This window comes from Pomacea canaliculata, linkage group LG1 (genome assembly GCF_003073045.1).
Source record: "Pomacea canaliculata isolate SZHN2017 linkage group LG1, ASM307304v1, whole genome shotgun sequence".
In the NCBI taxonomy this organism is placed as follows: domain Eukaryota; kingdom Metazoa; phylum Mollusca; class Gastropoda; order Architaenioglossa; family Ampullariidae; genus Pomacea; species Pomacea canaliculata.
Window position 1 is genome coordinate 21,742,583 of NC_037590.1, and position 26,602 is coordinate 21,769,184.

At 41.7% G+C, this 26,602-nt stretch overlaps 1 protein-coding gene across 1 annotated transcript; it reads right to left on the reverse strand.

Moving 5' to 3' along the window:
• Nucleotides 1-2,496: 2,496 nt before the first annotated feature.
• LOC112560620 lies at nt 2,497-25,746 on the reverse strand. The gene is given in 11 exon segments (XM_025232564.1): nt 2,497-4,297; nt 4,299-5,474; nt 5,476-5,840; nt 12,170-12,398; nt 12,728-12,777; nt 13,567-13,598; nt 14,008-15,890; nt 15,892-16,645; nt 16,878-16,949; nt 23,663-25,512; nt 25,514-25,746. Coding segments are annotated over 11 exon segments (7,608 nt in total). The 5' UTR covers nt 25,622-25,746; the 3' UTR covers nt 2,497-3,208.
• Nucleotides 25,747-26,602: the final 856 nt, after the last annotated feature.

The window sequence follows — 26,602 nt, forward strand, 5'->3', positions numbered from 1 at the left end:
TATCATAACTGAAAGTTATAGCCTTTCCTTTTTTGTTTTTGCAAACCTAGATTTACTTTTTTTTTTAGGCATTTTGTTTCCCGAGGTTTCTGCGCTGATTAAACTTGCGAACGACGGAGACGTGGTCTGTTGACAGGAAGAAACTGGTTCATGTTCACTGTGACCCAGTTAATAGCTCTTGAGTCAGAACCCATCTCAGTAGAGTGGTGCTGTTGTGCTAAAGAATGGCTTACGATCGGTGTGTCATCTTTATCAAATTAGAAATAACCTCTGCCCAGTTTGGGGACACCGTACTTCGCGTGTGCATAGAATATGTCACAGTTCGCATGGTCCATCGCAAGCGCACTTCAATTTTTAGCCTCCGGTATAATTGTGACACAGTAGACGACAGTCAGGGGCGGCTCTAGGCTCGTGGCGGCTCTGGGCAGAGAAAGAATCGGTGGCTTCTTCGCTTGCCATTGTCAATATACTACATATCGCTTACTGCTCCGACTCTAGCAACATTAGTAAATACAGCGGAATAATTAAAGAGAAACAATGTTTTTTGGCCACATTGCCGTCATCTGTGTCGTTATTTTCTTTTCTATTTTATATTCAATATATATTGGCGTGGCGGCCCCTGGGATTGCCTAAGGCCGCCCCTGATGTAGCTCTGACTGAGAAATCACTGGCAAAATTAAGATCAATGAGATAGATAAAAGTAAAGAATTTCAACCTTCGTGCAAGCACTAAGGCTGTCGATAGAAACACGAGATCACTTTCCAAACGGTAAAATATCATTCCTACAAACATTGTGCACAGCCTACGAGTATGACATTACTCAGGCCCGCCACCGCGATTATCCCTACGCATTTTACATCTTGCAGACTTTGTTATTATTGAAAGATACTAACTAGTATTGCACCAGTATACTGGACATGGTGATCTCACAATGGACTAGTTCACAGTAGACCTGCACTATGGCGTTTCACGCACTTGATATTGCATTTTCTAAAGTCAAGTGTGTGTAAACTAATAAAAACTGCTCCTTTAATAATGAATTGAAAAAATACTTCGTGATAAATAATACTAACAAGCACACTTAAATGTTAGTACAAATAAGGAATGTTGAGAACGCACTGTGACATTAAACAGGACGCATGGCGTTTCGCACAAATAAAACAAAAACCTCATGTATACTTATGAAAGTCATGACATTTTGTTTGCAGAAGAGAAGTCATGCACTGCTGTGGGAACAGACAAGTTGAAGGAGCAGCCCCAGTCTTTTTCTTTCGCCGTGTATCCCTGATAAATCATGCACCCATTTTAGAGCAGCTACTAGGTGGCCAGGGTGAGTGTTCTAGTCAGAGGTCTGATTAGACCTTTGAACTAGCAACTTTCAGTACAACAGTTGAAGTGCACTAACCATTAACCGCTAACATTGAAAAATATATAATATAATTCATGACCAAAAGCAGATCGTAAAATGTAAAAGATAATAATAATGCTGCAAAATTTTAACCGAGACCTAAAAATAAAACCCATGAAACCAAATATCATGGTTAATAGATATAAGTATATAAGAAACGTGCACCTTTATACTCATATTTTAAACGTTCTGATACCCATATTCCCTATTAGCTAGACAGTAATGTCATTACTAAACGTCGTTTCCTTATGATGTTGATAAGAAAACTAAAATGATTGGGGGCTGAGACCACTATCTGTGAGAAGTTTGCACATTCTCACGTCCATTTGGGTTTTCCCGGGTACGCGGATTTTTCTCCTACGCTTAAAGCTGGTTTCCTTATGCGTAGTTTCGCTAGAAGTCACAGTTTCCGAGAATCGACGTCTAAACCGTGTCTAAATGATATTCAAATATCTCAACGTTTGAAATTTACTAAGTTTGTTAATTATTGTTAGTGGATTTCAGTTTATCCTTACCTCGTACTCGCTGATTACCACTGCAGTGAATGGAAGGCCCTGGAAGAAAGTGTGTAGACCAGTCTGTTTTAATGCTCATATGCACATGGATTTGTGGTGTACTTTCTCTTCACTAGCTTTTTTGCAGTGAGCGCATGCTTACTTTAAAAAAATGTGTGTTGTAGAGGTGGAGTCGTCGTATCTCACTTCCTTCTCACGCATTCAGGTCCTGTCCGAAGCTATGTGAGCTCCCTTTCACGTCCCCCCCCAGTAACTGCGACACTCACTATCAGCAAGGTCATATTTTTAGTAGAATCTAAAAACGCGCATTGCTAGTTCGCCTAAAGCCGACCAACTGAAAAGATATTTATCAGCTGGGTTTTTGGTGTGGTGAGGACGCGTGAGTGTGTGCGTGTGTGCATGTGTGCTTAGAGGAGACAAAAATATCGAGCTGTGCAGGGAATCTAGACCAAAACTATTGGGAGTTATACCTAAACAAGAACAATCTGGATGTCTATGCGAGTGTTTGTTTTCTGTTTTGTTTGTTTGGTTGTTTTTTTTTTTTAAGTGGAAAATATTACAGAAACCGAAACCTTTTCGGCAAAAGATTTTAATGAAGTTTATGTCTCGCAGAGCATAGTAATCATATATGCGTAATACCAATTTTCCGTTTCACTATTTTTTTTAAAAAAGTTGTTACAAATAACATCACCTTCCGTATAAGCATTTACATTAGCAGCTTTGCTGTGAGACAACAACTAGTAGCTGTCTTAGTATGTAAGATAAGAATAGTGTCACAGAGGAGCACAAAAGCATGCAAATTAGTGAAGAAAGTCCATGTTATCAAAAGAGAGAAAGAAAAAAATAATAATAACACGATTCTAACAGTGAAATGCAGAGTAAAACGATGGAAGCTTCGCATAAAGAAACAAGAAAATGTAATTATGTTTAAGTTCTTTTCAATGATTTTAAAAGTTTTTTTTCAGTCCAAGTTTTATGTACAATATCAAAAGCTGTTTATCCCATTTATGCCGAAGGTTGACATTGTTGAATTTGTGCATGAAATTCATGTATGCGGCATACAAATATTCAAGGAACAAGAATTTAAAGAGAAAAAATGTGTTTTCATTCTTATGTGGTGTTCCAAAAATAGAACTCTAGGCAAATCGACTGCTATATTACACATAATGTACAGAACTCTGGCTTTCACTACCGTTTAAAGAATAAAAAGTGAGCATAAATGGGTTAAAACAAAGTTACATTGAACGATGTAAAATATTATGTCTTTTTCTTATCAGAAACGGCATTACAAATCCTTAAGAACCTCAGTCAGTCTCATCCAGAAATTGGACTGCAGCTCAGGATGATCGTGAGGAAAGTGGATGAAAGTAGAAGACTGAAGGTTGTACAGCACCTGGCGCGGCAGTTCGTGGCTGGGGATGTCCTCGTACAGCAGGAACACAAGCACATCGCGCCCCGTATGAACAGCCTCCATGTTGGCCATCTGCATCTCGTACTGACACCAGTCCGACTGCAGCAGATGTCGCGTCAACACAACCAGCGTGCGGCGACTGTTCTGAACGGCAGCCACGATGTTGTAGGGGATGGGCTGTCCGGGCGTGAAGTCGCGGTCGTGCACATTCAGTCGAAGATTTTCCTGCACTTCTAAGTTGTGGACGAGCTGGCTGCGAACAAAGTCTTCGTCATCCGAGGCGTAGGACACGAAGGCGTCGAAGTCGAACTGGCGAGATTCCTGTGACTGTGCGCGTGTGTACGACATGCGTGAGGCGTAGTACCAGTAGCGCAACTTCCAGCGGAAACGATACATCATAGCCGACACCAGGGATAAGATAAGGCAAAAGAAACAGGACACAGCTCCAATAAGGATGCTTGAGAAGTTGGAACACTGCTGTTGCAGATCGGCGATGACCTCGAAAATATCAACAAAGTGTTGCACTGTTCCGTCAGACATGAGACAGAAGTATTTTTGGAGTCTTGGGAAATATACCTTAGTATATGCCATCCAAGACAAAAACTCGATATTTTCACACGTGCAGATTATGTGATTGTAGGTAAGATTCACAGTGACATTATCTGGCGCCGTCTGTGCTACCGAGTCGAGGTGAGTACGCACGTGCGATGAAATGGAGTGGATATTGTTGTAAGCCAGATCCAGAAGTCTGATATGGTTGGAAGAAATGTTAAAGTCAAAGGAGGTTAACTCGTTGAAAGAAAGATTTAGCATTCTCAGGCTTACTAAAGGGTTTAGCAGTTCCGTCGGAACGCTGGAGAGATAATTATCCGATAGATCCAATGTCTCCAGGTGTGCCAGAGATGAAAAGAAGTCTGAGGAGGCATTTTTGATAACACCGGATAGATAGTTTCTATTCAATCGGAAGTACTTGAAGGGATGTAAAATTAATGAAAAAAGTCTGTGAAATATGATTGGCGAGGTTGTCGCTGAGGTCCAAATACTGCAAGTTGTTCAGTCCTGTCACAGGGCCGAACAGAGCGGTCAGCAGGTTCTGGCTGAGATCCAGTCGCGTGAGCACGTTATTAGAGTTGATATCAATCCGCGTTATCCGGTAGTAGATCTGGTTTTGTCTAGACCGGAAGTCTGTCAGATATGGCGGAAGAACAAAGTATGTGGTGTTACCGCTCACTGGATCTGGAACATTCCATGGCGTCTTTTGCTTTCTACACCTACTGTCGGTACCGTTTGCAAATATGTAACACTCTCTATCGCTACTTGTGACACTGGAACAAAAAGAAAAATTACCACGGCATATTTCAACAGCGTTGTGAATGCATTCGTTTTCCTCGGATCGGTAATGAGCAGGTGTTTTTCTGTGATGTGTATAACCATCTGCTCGAACTTGCTTCAATCCTTGGAGGTTGTTTAAGTCTTCAAGATAAGCTCCAAACCCTAAATGGTTTCCATCGAGCGAAACGAACTCAAGGGAATCTGGCATGTTCAGCAGGGCGCCTGGGGAAAAAAACTGTAGACTGTTGTAGTTGGCGTAGATGGAGGTGATGCTTGTGTTCTTAAAGTATACTGTGTCTTCCTTAGTGATAAAGATGCATAACGCATATTTAAAATGTATGTGATTGATGTGAAGAGTGTGAAGAGCTGATCCCTGAAGTCCGTACACAGCTAGTCCAAGCCTCTGGAATCCAAGATCTTCATTATGGGAAAGATCAAGAATCTGAAGAGTTCGTAGAGGTGAGAAGGCGTCTGCTTCAATGCAGCGGATGTTGCAGTTAGACAGGTTTAAGTATTCTAAAGCTGGTGGATGGTGTTTAAATGTGTCATTGTAAAGGATCTCTATGTCACAGAATCCGTCTTCTGAACCTAAAAGACTAAGGTTTGTAAGGCTGTGCAGGTATCCGAATCCAGATTTAAACCTCGTCTCCTTCAGCCCATCCATAAATAACTCTGTTAGATTGAGGAGTTCTGAAAGAGCCTTGTCGGGATAGGAAACGTTGAGTGGGTGAGACTGGTTAGGGGGTGAGTTACCATTGAGATACAAATATAAAAGCGACTGAGAAAAGGGGGAAAACACCCCAAGATGGATAAGTTTTATCGCTCAAAGGCAGATTATTCCAGGTGACACTAAGCCACTGCAGGTTGTGGAGGCCCGAAAAGACGCTGAGTGTGAAGCTGCTCAAGTAATTGTAGGACAAGTCTAGAACTGACAGACTCGTCAAATTGTGAAAGACGTTGTCTGAGAGATTGCTAAGTAGGTTGTGGCTCAAGTTAAGGCTGACGGCACTTGCAGGTAGGTCATTGGGAACTTGGTGCAGCTGGCGGTAAGAGCAGTTTACGGCTCCCTTATCCCACATACACTGAGTAGATGAATCACCAATGGTAAAAAAAGTTGAACTCAACAACAGCGGTACCGTCCATATGATGATGAATCTTTTCATGTTGCTGATCACTGCAAAACAAGTAGAACATCTTCGTCATTTAATCTGCACAGTTACATTTTTCATTTAATTTTATTCTCATACTTTTGTTTCGTGTTTGTGTTCAATATCATAAATCGCATAGTCGCTTACAACGGGAGCAGTGCTCACAGCTCACGATACGGCTCGAAATATGTACGTTTTTTAGTGACTGAGACATACAGTTAATCTACGGTACTGATCTTTTGGAAAACTAACACTAAAAGTTAAATATTTCCACTTATCTAGACCATCAGACTCCCATTTCCACCCCCGAGAGGCCGACATGCAACCTACGCTTTGCAGAAGTCATTTATCTGATGGCGGGAACCAACAGCGAACTGACCTTACCAGTCGTTTGAGTGGAAGAGTTCATACGCATATGAAATGAAGATCAGCAGTGACAAAAGCAAAGTCATGGTTAAAGCCAGAGGAAAGAACAAAGCACGATCTACACGCACGGAGTACAGGGGTCAACAGCTTGAATTATCTAGGAGCCACCTTTTCCAAAGATGAAGGTTGAACTTCAGACGTTTACATCAGGATCGTGACGACAGCGTCAGTGGCCAACTGTACAGAATCTGACTAGCAACACCGTCAGGTTTGCTACGAAGTACAGACTGTACAGTGTACAAGCCTGTAGTAGTTCCTATCCTACTGTATGGATGTAAGACATAGACTTTTCTTGTCGATACAGAGTGGAGAATCCAGGCATTGGAGAGCAAATATCTCAGCATGGTGCTCCGAATATCCGTAATACCAGTGGGTTTGTACAAAACGCGGTTGACCCTCTCATTGGGCACCAGGAACCCCTTCTCGCAACAGTTAGTCTGGTTTGACCGTGTGACTCGTCATAGCATTTTATCTAACTGTTCTTCAGGGTACTTTGTAGATTAAATGGAGATTAGGTGGACAGAGAATGAACTGGCAACCAAACTTGAGGCTGGCTGTTTCATGAAGGATTTAACACTCATGACAGGCCTGTAGCTTGTATCGTCAGTCGCCGCTTTAACTGTTTCCACCTGACGACTAGTACCGGGGGACCAGCATAGTCACTCGTTAGATGGTTTCGAAGGATGAATTCATGAACGAATATCTTACGACAATTTCATTCCAGGAATAAGGGGCTTACGAACTACATCTATTAATCATTCGTATATATGACGATTGTTTTAATTAATTACATATTTAAAATATTACTCATTTAATTTACTCAAATTAAAGTTTTTACCTTTGATATATGACCAAAGGCATCATTTCCCAACCTCATGCCTGCTTGCATTATCGCCAAACAATAGATATCACAGTAAGTCTATACCTACCACTTTACATTCTAATGGCGTGTGCCAGACGGGACCAAAATGTAGGTAACATAGTATCTTCTCCAGGAAATCGGATGTAAGTAGAAGACTGAAGGTTGTACAGCACATGTCGAGGCAGTTCGTGGCTGGGGATGTCCTCGTACAGCAGGAACACAAGCACATCGCGCCCCGTATGTACGGCCTCCATGGTGGCCATCTGCATCTCGTACTGACACCAGTCTGACTGCAGCAGATGTCGCGTCAACACAACCAGCGTGCGGCGACTGCTTTCAACTGCTGCCACGATGTTGCAAGGGATGGGTTGTGCTGGCATGAAGTCGCGGTAGTGCACGTTCAGTCGAAGATTTTCCTGCACTTCTAAGTTGTGGACGAGCTGGCTGCGAACAAAGTCTTCGTCGTCCGAGGCGTAGGACACGAAGGCGTCGTAGTCGAACTGGCGAGCTTCCTGTGACTGTATGCCTCTGTACGACATGCGTGAGGCGTAATACCAGTAGCGCAACTTCCAGCGGAAACGATACATCAGGGCCGACACGACTGCCACGAGAAGACAACAACAGCAGCACACAGTCCCAACTATGATACCTATGTAGCTGCTACACTCCTTCTGTAGATCGGCGATGACCTCGAAAATATTAATAGAGGATTTCACACTGCCGTCAGACATGAGACAGGAGTATTTAGTGACGTTTGGAAAATGTACTTTAGTATTCTGCATCCAAGACAAGAATTCAATATTTTGACACATGCAGATAATGTGGTTGTAGGTTAGATTTATAATAACAGTTTCTGAAGTTGCCTGTGCTACTGTGTCCAAGTGGCTGCGCATATCATTAGGAAGTGAGTTGATGTTGTTGTATGCCAGATCAATGAGTCTCAGACTTTTTGAGGACGAAATGTTTATGTCTAATGAGATCAGGTTGTTATGTGATAAGTTTAATACTTTTAGGTGTATTAATCCCGTAAATACATTATTTGGGAAAATATAGATATTGTTTTCCGATAAATCAAGCGTTTCCAAATTAATTAAAGGTGCAAATGTACTTCTTGTGGAGTTGGTCATCAAATTAACGATTGTGTTTCTATTTAAATTAAGCACTTTCAGTGAAGATAAATTACGGAAAAAATCGTCTGAAATATGAGAAGCCATGTTGTTTCTCAGATTTAAATACTGCAATTTGTCCAGTCCTGTGATAGGGCCAATTAGTGTAACAAAAAGTTGTTGCTGAGATCCATTCTGCTCAAATTGTTGCTGGGATCAAAGTCTATTTGCATCAGTTTATAGTAAATCTGATTTTCACTGCACTGTAAGTCGGTCAACTCTGGCGGAAGGACAAAGTGTGTGGAGTTATCAGCTGCTGTAGATGTAGCTTCATATCCCAGAGCAGGAAGCCACGATCTCTCTTTACGCTTGTCTGAGATCACAGACCACCTGCACTGTCCTGCGACATTTTCGCACAAAGATGCCTCACTGACGTCTCTTATCAACATCGTCGTACATTGTCCTCGCTACTGGATAATGAGTAGGTGTTTTGGGAGGATGATTATAGCCATCATTGTGAATTATTTTCAATCTTTTCAGTTTATTTAAGTCCTGAAGATAACGCCCAAATCTCAGATGGTTTCCATCCAGGCAGACAAACTGAAGAGAATCAGGCATGTTCAGCAGGGCGCCTGGGGAAAAAAACTGTAGACTGTTGTGTTTGGCGTAGATGGAGGTGATGCTGGTGTTCTTGAAGTGCGTTGTGTCTATGGAACTAATTTGAACGCATGTATCATAGGGATGATTTATGTGATTGATGTAAAGGGTATGCAAGGCCGATCCCTGAAGACCGTACACAGCTAGTCCAAGCCTCTGGAATCCAAGATCTTCATTATGGGAAAGATCAAGAATCTGAAGAGTTCGTAGAGGTGAGAAGGCGTCTGCTTCAATGAAGCGGATGTTGCAGTAGGACAGGTTTAAGTATTCTAAAGCTGGTGGATGGTGTTTAAATGTGTCATTGTAAAGGATCTCTATGTCACAGAATCCGTCTTGTGAACCTAAAAGACTAGTTTTTTCAAGTTCTGCAAAAGTCCGAATCCAGGACCGAACCTCGTCTCCTTCAGCCCATCCATAAATAACTCTGTTAGATTGAGGAGTTCTGAAAGAGCCTTGTCAGGATAGGAAACGTTGAGCGACTGAGACTGGTTAGGGGGTGAGTTACCATTGAGGTACAAATATAAAAGCGACTGAGAAAAGGGAGAAAACACCCCAGATGGATAAGTTTCATCGCTCAAAGGCAGATTATTCCAGGTGACACTAAGCCACTGCAGGTTGTGGAGGCCCAAAAGACGCTGGGTGTGAAGCTGCTCAAGTAATTGTAGGACAAGTCTAGAACTGTCAGACTGGTCAAATGGTGAAAGACGTCGTCTGAGAGATTGCTAAGTAGGTTGTGGCTCAAGTTAAGGCTGACCGCGCTTGCAGGTAGGTCATTGGGAACTTGGTACAGCTGGCGGTAAGAGCAGTTGATGGATCCTCCCATACGCGAACATCCTTCACTGAGCTTGAGAAACGGCTCAGCCGCATAAACTGACGTCATCATCAGCGTTACAGCCCACGTGACGTGTACTGTCCACATCCTGCGATAAACATGTAGAGAACTTTTTCTACAATCTTTCATCATTCGATAATATAGTACTGTCATAGCTTCTGTGTTTTTTGTATCGGAAGTGTTTTGTTGACTTCTGTATTTTCTAAGATTGCGTTCGTGAACTACCACAAAATCCGTTTCTACATTTTAACAAAGGGAGGAAAAATTGAGCGAACTGGAGAATGCTGGACAGAGGACAATGTTTCGAACAGTAATACAGTCTCAATGTGGCAACCGCGTGCTTTGATATGGCAATCACTTTCGAAAAAAGTTGTCAGGCCAACAATATGTGTGTGAAAAACATAACAATACCATTGCGTTTCTTGCGCGTTTAGTTCGATTGTATCAAAAGTAGATTTTTCTTTACATCGCATACAAATGAAACGCAACCAGTTTTGTTTTTTCAAAGGTGCGACTTCACTGTGACTAGTCTGTTTACATCCTGCTCGTAAGCTATGTCTTTCCGCAGATTGCGAACTACCCATGCTTCTCGCAGATTGACATCAGGGTCGCTCTAGCCACTCGCCACATCTTCCAACAGTTTTCCAGCTTCGCTCGACACTCTTCTTGCCCATTGAACCACTGCATCAGTGCATCTTGCAAGAGTATGAACCGTTCTGGTGTTTCAATAAACGACTCTCTCGCAGCCCGAAAATGTTAGCGGAAATATTTCAGAAAGTCGATATCTAACTCTAAAGCCCAACTTGTTAATTTTCTTTTCCTTCCCCTTAATCTGCCGCCCTAATTTAAAGACCAACCTGAACGGTTTGCGTTTTTTTCAGATATCAGTAGATATAGGTGATATAAAACTAACCAGTAAATTTCAGCCTCCAAAACCCACCCGTTAATTAATTATCCGCTACGAGTCGCACCTGCAATCAACGAGCGCTGATAACAGTGTACTACGTCACGTTGGTGCACCATTCACAACATTGGCTGCAGTTAACACCAATCAGAGAGAGAGAGAATGAGCGACAGTTGGTATTATCCGGACGCTTACAGTCTGCATTTCTTCTGAAAATTGCAACTTGAGCACACAAAAATGCAGACTTTCAAAGTCCAAAGAACCTGAACTGTCGCTCTGATTGGTGTTGGCGGCTGGCAATGTTGTGAATGGTGTACCAACGGGACGTAGTTACTGTTAGCGTGACGTTGTACACTGTTAGCAGCGCTCGTTGATCGCAGGTACGAATCACATACTTTGCTAGCGACTAATTAATTAACTGATGGATTTTGGAGGCTGAACTTTACAGGTTAGGTTTATATCGCCTATATCTACCGATATCTGCAAAAAAAACGCAAACCATTCAGGTTGGTCTTTAATATCCCTCGCAAACCGAAACTTGTTCTCACAAAAATTTCCAGGATAGAAACACCATTGTAAACATGTCTCCTTGTAATTCCACAACAGAATAATATAAAAAGTAACAATAACATCTTATTAGTCTGTGTGTAAGATTTACAGATAAGAGTTTTCACTAGAGGAAAAGAACAGCTCGAAAAACAAAATTCCAATACTTATTTAATACTTTATGGTTCTAGGGCCTGTGACTCTTTAGAAAGTTTATTGTAAAATATTTTTCAAATGTCCCTCTTTAATTACGCTCATGAATCTACGTACGCTAAGTATTTCAATTGCTTATTTGTACATTAATAATTCTTTGAATTATTGCTGTCCAGAACAAGTAAAGGTCACGTGATTTTGGTCCCAGCGCGTGACGAAGGACGAGAGACGCTAAGGGAAGGGTGGAGATGAAGGAAAGGAAAGGAGAACGGAAAACGAAACCCCTCAAAAAAATCTAAGACAAGGTGACAACTACGGATGAAGAAGAAGAGGATTATAATCACGATTCTCGAGGTAACCGTGTTATGTTTGTAAACTAGAATCTGATCTCGATAAATCCTGACCAGACCAGACCAGACCACGACAGAGCTGTCGGTGCTTGGTATTTTGAGAATTATGTGGTAGATGACAATTTCTGTCTAACTGCTAAGGATGTTCCAAAAACGTCCTACCACGAAGGAATCATATTATGTTTAAGTGTACTTCCTTGCTTTAAAATATGCCCTTCAGAACAATACAAAAATCCTCAATGAAATCCATATCATTGACAGTGGGGATCGCTTTGTGACAAGAAAAATGTGTACATGTGCAGAAACCCATCTCCTGTGGCATATTCTTGACTCTATGGGTAATTGATTTATGGAAGAAAGTTTTGAAAAATACAAAAATATGTCGACCGTTTATTTTTCAGGTTAGAATGGTGTGGCTAAACCTTTCCCTGCATACTTTAGAGGAGAAAACTTCTAATGTTTAAAGCTCTTGATGAAAAAGCAGCAAATAACTTAGGTTAAGTCTTAATTTGTCCCTACCTGAGATGATGGCGACTTCTTCACTGAGAGACAGTCGGTCGAAAAGTGAGAAAGGGTCCAGAGTAGTGCTCGCAGGAAAAGTTGTTGGGATTACTTCCGCAGTTGGTTTCGCTACGGGACGGTTTTCATTGTCTGATTCCACGGGGAGGAATGATTTTGAGTGAGTTGACGTGTTTCCTTCTTGGTCCATCTTTGGGTGAATGTGATTTTTATCGCCATCTTGTGCATGCTCCCAAGTAGCTCATACTATATCCTACCAGGACATTTCTCTACCAGGAGAAATAAGTGTTTTGATAACTATGCATGCTTTCGCTTTTGCATTAGACTTCTAACCGAAATTATCCTTTTCTATTGTCCGGGTGCAAAAAGAGCATTTATGTGGAAGAATCCTTGTAAAATGTTCTGAAGCTCTTGTAACATAGAAACCCTTGATAGATGATGTCATTGACAGCAGGGTGTGGCGAGAAAATTGTAAAAGCTTGGCTAATTATTATTCTCCATGTCAAAGTTCAGACCATTTGATAATATGGCATTGTGTCTGTTAGTCGAAGTGAGTACCAGAGAATCAGCAATACCGACAACGCTTGCAAGAGTAGCAAGATCAAAGACTGTATAATATAGCGTTTTTGGTAATATGTTCCCTAAAATATCACTACACAAATGGTAGATTCCTTGCTTAGTGGTGTTTACTAATATCAATAATTGATTGTTTTTGTATACCTTTCACGTAACAATCGTGTATAACAGTGCATAGTGAATGTTCATAACTGTGAGCAGACACCACGTGCTGGTAAATGGAAGTTGTTTGTAAAAAAATGGATTTTTGTCACCAAATACTATGTCGACATATGCAGTTCGCATGCCTTTGCGCTAGCGAACTTTATTTCATTTTCCCCCCATAAAATTAAATCTTTATCTTATTATTGAGTCTAGCTGTAATGCAATTTAGTTGTTCTCTCATGAGAAATGATGTTGATAATGCTAGCGTATGAGAATGTGTTTAATTTTTTTATTAGGTAATCACATATTAAAACAGAAGATGTGCGTTAATAATTACAAAAGTAACCGTAATGTCTTGTTTATTACAATTACATCTTCCTACTGGATTTTTAATATCTATCCAGTGTTATCATTGCTTTTAATCATGTCTATTGTTGTCTTCTCACTTTTCACTCCTTTCTCTTTTATTTTCAAGCTCTTAGATTCACTTATTACACTAACTATAGGTACGTATTTATTGGGTCAACATTCATGGGATCAGTGTAAAAAAATTAAGTGAACTGCTTAAGAAAATTCCTTGAATTTGTGAAAAGTAGGATTTCCTAGCAGATTTGTTTACGAAACAGTACCTCTTAGTCATTCAACATACTCATCGAAGACGTCCAATGTTGTTTTACCTGGCTTTTTAGGAGGACCTCCACAGGCTACACTTAAAATGCAAACTAAGCTCACAGTTGATATTTTAACAAGGGCAGAATAATTAGTAATCTGTTAACTGACATTTGTAGAATAAAAAATTTTGTTTAATGAAAGACAAAGATAACTTCGACAAAGCATCACTCTAAACCGAATTATGTACAAGCCGTCTGCTGTAAATGTTCCCATTATTCGTTTGCTCATGAAAGTAACAATTTTGCATGTGAAACTAATTATAATTAAGTTACACTTGCAAACATTTCGAAGACTTCTTTTTTTAGTAAACATCGACATGATTCAGATGCAGAACACCGAGGTCGTTCCCCGTTATAGATTATGGTCACACGCCTCATTATAATCTAAGAAGGTCCAGTCTGCGCTTCAACATGTCACCATATACATATTACTCTTTCTGCTGTTACTGCTCTTTAAGAGCCTTAGCCAGTCTCACCCAGAAATTAGGCACCAGCTCAGGATGATCGTGAGGGAAGTGGATGTAAGTAGAAGACTGAATGTTGTACAGCACCTGGCGTGGCAGCTCGTGGCTGGGGATGTCCTCGTACAACAAAAACAGCAGCACGTTGCGACCTGTGTGTACAGACTCCATGGTGGCCATCTGCATCTCGTACTGACACCAGTCCGACTGCAGCAGATGTCGCGTCAACACAACCAGCGTGTGGCGACTGTTCTGAACGGCAGCCACGATGTTGCAGGGGATAGGCTGTCCGGGCGTGAAGTCGCGGTGATGCACGATCAGTCGCAACCCCTTCCTTTCCTCCAGCTGCCGCACGAGCTCGCCATGCACAAACTCGTCGTCCTCTGAGCAGTAGGAGACAAAGGCGTCGACCTCAAATGAGTTTTCGGTTAAAGTTCGCTTCCTGGAGTGCGCCAGACGCGACGCATAGTACAAGTAGCGCAGCTTCCATCGAAAGCGGTAAAGAACAGCGGAAGCAAGCGCTAGGGTCAGGCAGAAGAAACATGTAAACGCTCCAATCAGCATGCCAACGAAATCTCCGCAAGTCTTTTGCAGTGTCTGAATTTCATCGAAGATGTTGGTCATTTTCTTGACGGTGCCATCGGGTCTCAGGCAGGAGTAATTACTCTGGTGTACGAACTGTACAGCCGACTGCTGAATCCAGGTGAGAAAATCGATGTGCGTGCACAGGCAGGCGATGGGATTGAACGTGAGGTTGAGGTAGACTGTGACATTTGGATTGGAAGTTATCAAATCGAGATGGTCTGTAATGAATTTAGGAATAAAATGAATGTTATTGTAAGATAGGTCCAACGAGGTTAGGCTCATCATGTGACTGACAGTAATTTCAAAGTTAAAAATATCGTTGTGCGATAAATTGAGCTGCCTCAAGTTTTTTAATCCTTGAAATGCCGCAGCAGGTATGATGTTGATGTAGTTGGACGACAAGTCCAGACTTTCCAGCTTTGACAAGTTGGCAAACATTCTACCCTGCTCGTCATTCATAAGTGGATCCCTCAGATAGTTTCTGCTTAATCGTAAGGTCTTAAGCTCGGGAAAGGTATCGAAGAAAGTGTAATTGATAGTGTGTGCAAAGTTGTTAGAAAGATCAAAGCTTTCTAAGTGATTTAATCCCTTGAAAGGGCCTATCCACACGGCCAGGAGATTGTTGCTAAGGTCGAGGTTTGTGAGGGTGTTGTTCTCGTCAAACTGTATGTTCACGATTTTGTAGTGCATCTGGTTCCAACGTGACACATAAGACGTCAGGTTAGGGGGAAGGAAGTAGGTCAGACTGATATGAGTCGAGGCGTCTCCTCCTTCTAACCTGTCGTTTTCTATGAACGGGTACCAGGGTGGGAATGCCCGTCTATCTGATCCAAGAGGTCGATGACATCCTCTTTCAGATTCGTGGGCGTAGGGTGACGACTCGCAAAGTTCTGGCTTGACGGAAAAGGCCGGGTAGCTAGTGGGGGGATGTGGCGTCTGCAGGTATCCGTCGTTTGTTACTGTTTTAAGGTTTGGCAGATGGATGAAGTCTAGGAAGTAACTACCGAAACCTAATCTGTTTCCAGATACAGAGACAAAGGATAGTGTGTCCGGCATGTTGTCCAGGGCCCCGGGAGTAAAGATTTCGATACGATTGCTCTCTGCGTGTATGCTCTGTAGTCTCGTGTCCTTGAAGTAGCGCGTGTGATTCGTATCGATGACGACGCACACAGAGTATGGGTCCATGATCTCGTTGATATACAGGTCCTCCAGGTTGGAGCCTTGCAGGCTGTAGAAAGCATCACCAAGTTTTCTAAAGCCCAGGCGTGTGTTTTTGGAAAGGTCCTAGGGTCCGCAGATTACGGAGAGGTCTAAAAGCCTCACGGTCTACGTCGCTGATGTTACAGCTGGTCAAATTCATGGACCTTAGAGATGATGGCAGGTTAGCAAAAGTAGAATTTTCCAATTTGGGTATGGAGCAGTAGCCCTCGGGAAAGCCAAGGAGACTTAAGTTTCTGAGACTGTGCAATTCGCTGAAACCAGGTCCAAAATTTGTTTTGGCAAAACCGTCCAGCACCAAGTAGGTCAAGTTCTTCAGAACGGACAGGGCGAAGTCAGGATACTCTGCATCGGGATCGTCCGTTTTCTGAGCATTTCCGCCCAGCCGAAGATCTGACAGCGAGGTGGCCAATGGTGTAAACACGTCAGCAGGGTACGCCTCATGGCTGAGAGTAAGCGCATTCCAAGACAGATTCAAGCTGGTGAGGCTGCTGAGACCGACGAATGCCTGCACGTGCAGTCGCGAGATGTTGTTGTAGGACACGTCAAGCACACTCAGTAAGTGGAAGCGCGTGAAGGTGTGATTGGGCAAGTCGTGGATAGCGTTTCTGGACAGGTTGAGACTCGTCATGTTACCAGGCAGATCGTCCGGGACGGAAGTGAGGCCTTTGCCGGAGCAGTCCACGCCACCGTCATGACAGGTACACAAGGACTGGCAGGCAGGTGTCACGACACTCATTCGAACCACCTGCACCGCCACCGTGTGGACGACCAGTAATGCGGCGACGAGTGGAAGAGTGCGCCACTGAAACATTTTGCATCTGAAACACAATTAGAGGAAGATTACTGACACCGTACGCCACATTTTGCTCCTGTTAATACTAAGATTTTTTGCAGACATTTGATGGAATGTGTCATCAAATACTTTTTTAACTGTACCCATTGGAGCTTACTCCTGCTGTAAGATACTGCCATTGTCTTTATGCCATTTAAACACTACTCTTTCTAGTTTGTAAGAATTAATAGCGAAATTTCTTTGCCTAGTAATGTTACTCTTTTTGATCAAAACCTTTATTTTCCACGGCGATTTTTCTGATAAGATTATTGTACTGTTTTATGCTGAGACTGAGAAGGCATATACAGATTAATTTTGGGACTGAAGTAATATGAGATTGTATCTAACGAATGAGACTGTACATGGTGTAGTATGATATGTGAGGCTTGTATATTTGTAGACAGGAAGAGCCGAGAGTATGTGCCGAGTGCTGGTATATGAGATTAAATTCACAAATAGTCACATGTGTAGATACAAAGCGATGACGATTGGTACTAGGACCTAAAGATCCTACTGCACTAGTCTAAGTTGTTCGATGTCGCCTCTCAGTCTTCTTTAAACAGGAACGGTCAAAGGGTTATGGTAAATTTCACTCGTCTGTTTGTTCTGACGGTCGCCTTCACAAGCTTCTTGGCAGATGTAGTGGGATACTGGCAATTAAAATTACTTTTTTACAACACACACACACAGTGTCATCTTATAAGTTTCACCCTCTTTGAACTTCCCAACGCGAGCTTGGACAGATAATCTCATAATTAGGGTGAGACTAACAATAAAAATCACTGTTACAATTGCCATCCTGAAAGCTTCAGCGTTCTGGGATACCCAGTTTGAAAACACATTATTTGTAAACACTAGTATAATTAGCAATGTCTGGGACTGAGAAGATTATGACATTTCTTTGAAACGCGTTTTGAAAGGTTCTTTTTTTCGAAACCGTTTACTTTTTTTCGAATCTGTCCAGAAAGTGAAAGAAATGAAAGTGTGTTGCCGAGAGGCATGAGGAATATGGGAATAAGATAAAAAAAAACAAAACCAGCGATATTCAAATTATTTATGTCACAACGAGCTTTGGTATTGACGGGTGAAACCTTTTACGTTGACCATCGCTGACTGTGTGTGTGCTCGTGTGTGTGAGTAATCGTGTGTGTGTGTCTTCAGTTTTTGTTTCTTTGGGGAAGGATTAGGTTCACTTTCCGTGCCTTATTGTACGATTAAAGTAGGTCTTAGGAAGCTGTAACGGCTATATTGGCAGCAGACCTCCACACGGTCACCGTAACCTTGTTTTTGTGAGTTTGATCACAGGAAGTTTATCCTTGCCCAGCCACTGTGTTGGCCCGTTTTTCATAAAGTAGAAACTCCATCTTTCAATACAAGTGTAAATTCCGTCCTCAAGGGTCGTTTTTGTTTCTCCTTCGCCGTACATAGCGTCACAAAAGTAAACTTAAACGATGTAAGCAAGCGAGAAGTTTCACAAGTTCTCTGCATATTTTCTACATTCTCTACATTTTAGCTTTACCTACATATACAGAATTTTACACGTAGGGAAAAAATGACTCGGAATAGAACAGGATTCTTTGTACGATATCCCTTTTACAAATGTTTCTGTGGCGAGTTTTACTGGAGGCTAGTACAACACAGGAAGGCGAACTCTTACGTTTGAAAACATTTCACGGTGATTATCATAATAGGAAAAGTCGTGTGTGTCTGGCTGTCGATATCTGATCAAGTAATCCCTTTTATATCTTCATGGCATGCAAAGGAGTCCTTCACTTCTGTGTTGGTCCTGTTTCTCGGTTATTCCCAAGGGGGGTTTCACTGTCCAGTGTCGAGTAGTCCTGCTCTGTCGCTCCTGACGACGTGTGTAGCCCAGCACCAACGTCTTATCTCGCCATGTTGTTTAGCAACATCAAGAGTCTGATAAACAGGTGGGTGATAAAAGCAAACAAGTTTGGCGGCAAGAAAGGTTTATCGTAATGATCTACAACGTGCTGAAAGAGTATTGTATACGCCTGTTTCATCAGTTTAAGGTTCTCCCCCATCAAGCATTACTCAGTAAGTGTAGTTTTGCAAATAAAATCAGTCATACCTGTAGTTAATGCCAGCTTTTAGATTTGAAGGATTATGTCGGCATGAGGTGCAGAATATCTCTCCCTTCTATTCAACAAATGGATGCACCATTTTACCTGACCTTTCGCCGTACACCGATAAGAAGAAAGGCTACTTCCTGCTGAAGCTCTCACTTCACAATCAGTCGAGGACGTCCCAAATTTCGACCTAAACTTGCGGCTGACTGAGCAGTCAGGACATTCTACAGAACAATTATTGCCCGCGTGTTTGTAAGATACGAAGTGTGTATGGACGGGGAGGAAGAAAGCGTGTGTGTTTGTGTGTGTGAATGCGTGTATCTAATAACAGCAACAGTGCTTATATTGGAATAAAAGCATAGTACTTACTCAATAAGTGCGCTGAATATGTTGCACGATGGCGGCTTGCTGTACAATGTGGGAAGTGGCATCCTGTTGAATCACTACTCTTGGAAATATTTACTTTTCGTTATCAACGTTTACAGAGTTCAGATATTTTTAGTCTCTGCTCGCGTGCTTTGCAGTGTCTCATGCCTGTGTGTCCCCAGACGAGTCGTCATCCAAACGGGGCTCACGGATGTCACACACAGATGGTCACATAGGAAGGAAATGACTGTACCTTTAATTTCTTGAAGGACAGGAAACGTTTACCCGTCAGATGAGAAGAAAGCTATAGTTTGTTTTCATATTTCCTGCTGTAGGTTACAGGCGTGTCCATGCTTTGGCGCGGACTACGAAACCTACTTGGGGTGTTGATGCGATCGGGGGGGTGCGTGACGTAAGGGAAGAACCACCGCGCAGTGAAGTCAGTAACTCGCCGGAAGCACAATGTTGATGTCGGGGGGAGGGGCAAGGAATGCCCTTCTTTACTTATCTTTTTGGAAAAGCCACATGAGTCGCAGGCGTTAGGTTGTCTGACTGGGACGGTATCACATCCGCGTTATTGTGCAGGCATGGCTTTCATGTGATATCAGACATATTTCTCTCTTGTGCTTGCTGTTTCAGTCGCTTTTGTGGGCAGAATAAGGTCAATGGCGTGAGATATTCTTGGCGTCGGCATGTCCTGAATGAATGTGTCTTATGTAGTGTAAAATCGAGGTCACTATTACTCTTTAAAAAAAAAACTCAGTACCCACAAACAACCATGAAACAAGCTACATGCAGTCAGAGTTGAACCACCAATAATCATCAAATGCATCATAATACCACCTCTTGGTAACTATTTTACTCTCACCTTTAAGCACTAATTATAACATGCACTATTCAGTCAGTTAATATTGTATGTTAACTGGTCACACTGGTCATGTTCTGGCCTGAGCGTCGAGCAAACCAATGGTCTAGATTTTCTAACACCTGTTGTAGAGTGCCAAGAGGCCGAAGATGTCAGTCGGTGATCAGGGCCACTGAAGGTAAGGAAGTCTTATGGTAGCCAAATTTAGAGAAGTAACTGAAAAATGAGGAGTACAGTTAGAAGAATGGGGTAGATAGGGGTAGAAAATATTGTTATTGGAGGAGATTGGAATATTGTTTTGAACTTTCAGCTTGACTGTCATAATTATAAACATAACAACTAAAGGCAAAAACAATGTTGTTAAGATGATGGCAAACTTGGATCTAGTAGACATATGGTAATAACTAAACCCAGAAGCACTGAGATATACTTGGCGTAGGAAAAGATCACTCCAACAAATAGATTAGACTTTGTCCTTATGTCACATTTACTGTCAAATCTGGTCATGGATGCAGATAATACTCCTGGCTACCGTACCGACCATTTGTTGATTACTTTGTCATTAGCTACAGAACAAGAGGAAAGGAGATTTAATCTATGGAAGCTAAACTCTTCACATTTGAAGTGCAAAGACTATTTTAAATACTTTCATTAAAGAAGTCACAGAAGAGTACTTAGCGTTCCCATATGACAGGGATAATTTAGCAAATATTCCCCCACTAATAATACAGCGTGTAGTATCTCATCACACATTTATAGACACTATGCTAATGAAAATTAGAATGAAAATGGTGACCTTTTATACCAAGAAAAAGAAAAGAAATCAATGTAAAGAAAAACATTAGAAAAAGCAATTATACAGTTAGAAAGTAAAGATAAGTTAAAGGAAGACGAAATTCTTGAAAAGAATAAACGTGAACTCATTTGTTAAAGGGAGAAAAAATGGAGGGTGTACTGATTCTCTCCAGAGCAAAGTGGATAGCAGAAGGAGATAAAGTAAGAAGATATTTCTGGAAAAACGTAATAATGTAGGTAAGCAAATGCGGATATTACAGAAGCAAAATGGGGAAAGTATTAGAAAAACTAAAGAAAGCATTCTTTTCCAACCTGTACTCAGAGCAAGCCGTCCAGATGAACACGATTTCGCCTTATTTATTCATTCCATGTGAAGAAATTTTAGCTATTACGATTAGAAAAAACAGATACATAAAAGGTATAAAAATCCAAAATACTGAAAGTAAAATTGTACAATCTATACAGATGATACGGAATTGACTTTGGAGGATGATCAATAGTCTTTTGAAGAATCAATGAATACATTAAAATTGTTTGAAAAAAATATCTGGTTTAGTTCTGAACACTGAAAAATCAAGTGCACTGTGGCTGGGAAGCAATGCAAATTCATCAACTAAGTATTTACTCCCCTTACAGATGCAATGGAACCTAGAAAAATTCAAAATTATTGGTATTTGGTTTACTAATAATAAAAGCATGTATCAAATTAAATTATGACAGAAAGCAGCCAAATTTGAACACTGTACAAGATTTGGCTAAAAAAACCAGTAACTCCATTAGGAAGAGTAGCAATACTCAAGTCGCTAATCTTGTCAAAGTTAATACACTTGTGGCTATTGCTGCCAAACCCGTCATATCATATTGTTAACAACATTCAGAAATCTATATTTCAGTTTGTGTGGGATGTAAAAAATGATAAAATCAACAGAAAATTATCTATTAAAAAGTGTATAATAAGGGTATTGGCATCCTGATGTTAGAACTTATATGAATGCCTTAAAACTATCATGGTTGAGAAACATAAAGAAAACCAATCATAATTAGAAAAGGACTATCATGTCCTCACATAAAATGTTAAATTACCTTAGACAAACTTGGCTCAGCTATTGGCTCTTTTGTAAATGCAACTAGTGTCTGGACAGATGTTCTTAAAGCGTACAAGATATTTGAAGGAAGTGTTGTGTGTAAAAAACAAATTGAAGAGATTGTCAGAGCCTGTCTTTTGTAACAACAAAATTAAGATTGGGAATAAACCATCTCTGTATAGAAGTTGGATAGACTAAAAGGGATATATTTAATTAAACATTTACTGGATGGAAGAGGAAAATTCTTATCATGTCAAGATTTTAAAAGTATATATGAAAACATTTTTTTTTTTGATAGCTGGAAGAGAAAAGGGGAAGACAATATCATTAACAGTTGCCAGCAAGCGCTTCAGTTCACAGGGAATCACGGCAAGTGCCGAGACACTGCGTGTTGGTGGAGCGGAGGCTGCGTCTTCCACGTATGGTGCGGTAATCACATTTCTTTTATACTTTGGATTTTTTGTTACATTTTGAATTTCTGTTGTATTTTTATATAGATGATTTTTCCTTCGTAAATGTAATAGGCGTAGTTTTTACTGAAGTATTTGGTCCAGGATTGTTGTGGTCATGACACCAACAGACAGCGCCGATTTGTTTTGACATCTATATATACCCTAGGGGAGGAGTCAATGATTTTTCAGATGCTGGTGGGAAATATATATAGATATATTTGGGGGAATCAGTGGAAACATCAGGCTACAAGACTAATTCATAATGTTCTTAAAAACAGCATCAAGTATGAACGTTATAAAAGTGACCTTGTGCCGAACTATAAACGCTAGTATTCTTTTGTCGACAATCGAACCAAAGAGAATCCTCTTAAATTAACTGAGAAAAAAAACTGTCTATTTGAATATTTGATCATTCAAAATGTTTAATAAGTAGTAACTTTCTAAATGTGCATTAGGAATTTATTTCAACAATTATCATATATATTTTATACAGACCTAAGACGCTGAAAAAAATAGTCTTACAAGGGGGATAACTGAGAACGTCAAGGAAAACGGCCTAACCGTCTCAATCCTAAGATAGCATCAAACGTTATTAACTCAGTCCTTTCCATCTAAACATAATGACAACATGCCAGTTGTTAAGAGACAAATCATACACAAAAAAAACCAAAGAATTATTTAACTAGAAAACAGCTGATGTTTACTTGTAAATCGATTGAAAAACAGCTCTTACAAAAAAAAACTTATTTTACTTTCGGAAAAATAAACAATTCAAAACGCTTTTTGAACCGGTTGCACAATCAAACTATTCGTATGAAACTGATGGAACATGAGATATGCAGCGTTCACATCAAATAAAAAGAAATTGATAATATTAAAACAATAGGAAAAGAGTGAGTGCGTCCCGATGAAGTGTATTGCTCGACGGTGATATGCAGACAAGAGTCCGATAGACTACGAAAGAAAACTTGTGCAAGTTTCCAAAGCACACTTTGCTTGCCTGACATGGATAAAACATATTTTTTGAACTCCGCAAAATTTGAAAGAACTTTAAAAACAAGCCTATGCCAAATTAAATCTTATTTTGCGGAAGGACTAGGAAATAGTTGTAAGAAAAAAGGCGCTGCCTAATTGAGGCAAGATTAAACAAAGGACAGAGCATGTAACTCCTTTGAACGTCTAAAGGTTAAGCAGCTGATACAGCATGAAGTGATGGACATGTAAGCAGTGAAAGGTAGACTCATTAAATTACTCATCAAATCAATGGAAAAGACAATTTATAATTAAAAATTAATTGGTTTCATAGATAAAGCATAATTCTTTGAGGTCATAAGCTTTTTTTTATCCTGTTGTTATTGCTCTTTAAGAGCCTTCGCCAGTCTTCTCCAAAAGCTAGGCACCAGCTCAAGATCATCGTGAGGAAATTGGATGTAAGTAGAAGACTGAAGGTCGTACAAAACTTGGCGTGGCAGCTCGTGGCTGGGGATGTCCTCGTACAACAAAAACAGCAGCACGTTGCGACCTGTGTGTACAGACTCCATGGTGGCCATCTGCATCTCATACTGACACCTCTCCGACTGCAGCAGGTGTCGCGTCAACACAACCAGCGTGCGGCGACTGTTCTGAACGGCAGCCACGATGTTGCAGGGGATGGGCTGTCCGGGGGTGAAGTCGCGGTGATGCACGATCAGTCGCAACCCCTTCCTTTCCTCCAGCTGCCGCATGAGCTCGCCATGCACGAACTCGTCGTCCTCTGAACAGTAGGAGACGAAGGCGTCGACCTCAAATGAGTTTTCGGTTAATGTTCGCTTCCTGGAGTGCGCCAGACGCGACGCATAGTACAAGTAGCGCAGCTTCCATCGAAAGCGGTAAAGAACAGCGGAAGCAAGCGCCAGAGTCAGGCAGAAGAAACATGTAAACGCTCCAATCAGCATGCCAACAACGTTTCCGCAAGTCTTTTGTAGTGTCTGAATTTCCTCTGTAATGTTGATCATTTTCTTGATGGTGCCATCGGGTCTCAGGCAGGAGTACTTATTCCGGAATACGAACTGTACAGCCGACTGCTGAATCCAGGTGAGAAAATCGATGTGCGTGCACAGGCAGGCGATGGGATTGAACGTGAGGTTGAGGTAGACTGTGACATTTGGATTGGAAGTTATCAAATCGAGATGGTCTGAAATGAATTTAGGAATAAAATGAATGTTATTGTAAGATAGGTCCAACGAGGTTAGGCTCATCATGTGACTGACAGTAATTTCAAAGTTAAAAATATTGTTGTGCGACAAATTGAGCTGCCTCAAGTTTGTTAATCCTTGAAATGCCGCAGCAGGTATGATGTTGATGTAGTTGGACGACAAGTCCAAAGTTTCCAGTTTTGACAAATTGGCGAAGACCCTACCATTTTCGTCATTCTTTAGTTGTTCCCTCAGGTAATTTCTGCTTAATCGCAAGTTCTTGAGCTCGGGAAAGGTATCGAAGAACGCATAGTGAACTTTGCGTGCGAAGTTGTTAGAAAGATCAAGACTTTGCAATTGATTTAATCCTTTGAAAGGTCCTATCCACCGGGCCAAAAAATTGCTTGTAAGTTCGAGGCTCGTAAGTGTGTTGTTCTCGTCAAACCGGATGTTTACTAGGCTATAGCGCAGCTGGTTCCAACGCGACACGTATGAGGTCAGCTTAGGAGGAAGGACGAAGGTCAGACTGAGAGGAGTCAAGGGGTCTCTTTCTTCAAACATAGCGTTTTCTAGGCTTAGAGGACAAGTAGGAAATGTCTGTCCACTTGGCTCAAGAGATCTCTGACATCCTTCATACTCGCGGACGTAATGACACTTCTCGATATGTTCTGGCTTGACGGAAAAGGCCGGGTAGCTAGTAGGGGGATCGTGTGGTCTCATCCTTCCGTCGTTTTTTATTGTCGTGAGATTTGTGAGATCACCGAGGTCGAGTAAGTAGCTACCGAAGCGTAATCTGTTTCCGGATACGGAGACAAAGGACAGTGTGTCCGGCATGTTGTCCAGGGCCCCGGGAGTAAAGCTTTCAATGCGATTGCTCTCTGCGTGTATGCTCTGTAGTCTCGTGTCCTTGAAGTAGCGCGTGTGATTCGTATCGATGACGACGCACACAGAGTATGGGTCCATGATCTCGTTGATATACAGGTCCTTCAGGTTGGAGCCTTGCAGGCTGTAGAAAGCATCACCCAGCGTGTTGAAAGCCCAGGCGCGTGTTTTTTGAAAGGTCCATGGTCCGCAAATTCCGGAGAGGTCTGAAAGCCTCACGGTCCACGTCGCTGATGTTACAGCTGGTCAAAGTCATGGACCTTAGAGATGGTGGCAGGTTAGCAAAAGTAGAATTTTCCAATTTTGGTATGGAGCAGTAGCCCTCGGGAAAGCCAAGGAGACTTAAGTTTCTAAGACTGTGCAATTTGCTGAAACCAGGACCAAAATTTGTTTTGGCAAAACCGTCCAGCACCAAGTAGGTCAAGTTCTTCAGAACGGACAGGGCGACGTCAGGATACTCTGCATCGGGATCGTCCGTTTTCTGAGCATTTCCACCCAGCCGAAGATCTGACAGCGAGGTGGCCAATGGTGTAAACACGTCAGCAGGGTACGCCTCATGGCTGAGAGGAAGCGCATTCCAAGACAGATTCAAGCTGGTGAGGCTGCGGAGACCGACGAAGGCATGCACGTGCAGGCGCGAGATGTTGTTGTAGGACACGTCAAGCACACTCAGTAAGTGGAAGGCGCGTGAAGGTGTGATTGGGCAAGTCGTGGATAGCGTTTCTTGACAGGTTGAGACTCGTCATGTTACCAGGCAGATCGTCCGGGACGGAAGTGAGGCCTTTGCCGGAGCAGTCCACGCCACCGTCATGACAGGTACACAAGGACTGGCAGGCCGGTGTCACGACACTCATTCGAACCACCTGCACCGCCACCGTGTGAACGATTAGTAAGGCGGCGACGAATGGAGGAGTGCGCCACTGAAACATTTTGCATCTGAAACACAATTAGAGGAAGATTGCTGACACCGTACCCCACATTTAGCTCCTATAAACGGTAATTTTTTTTTTTTTTTACAATCAGTCCATCAAATACTCTTTCGCTTTCTCTACCCTGGGAGGGGACTGCTGCTGGAAGATATTGCCATTGTCTATATGCCGCGTAAATACTGCACTACTTCTGTGATTTACTCTTTCTTTTTCTTAATTTGCGACTGCATCTTTTTGTGATTAGTTCATTTTATACAGTTTAATGTTGAGATGGACTATACAGCTTAATGTAAATGTAATGACATTTG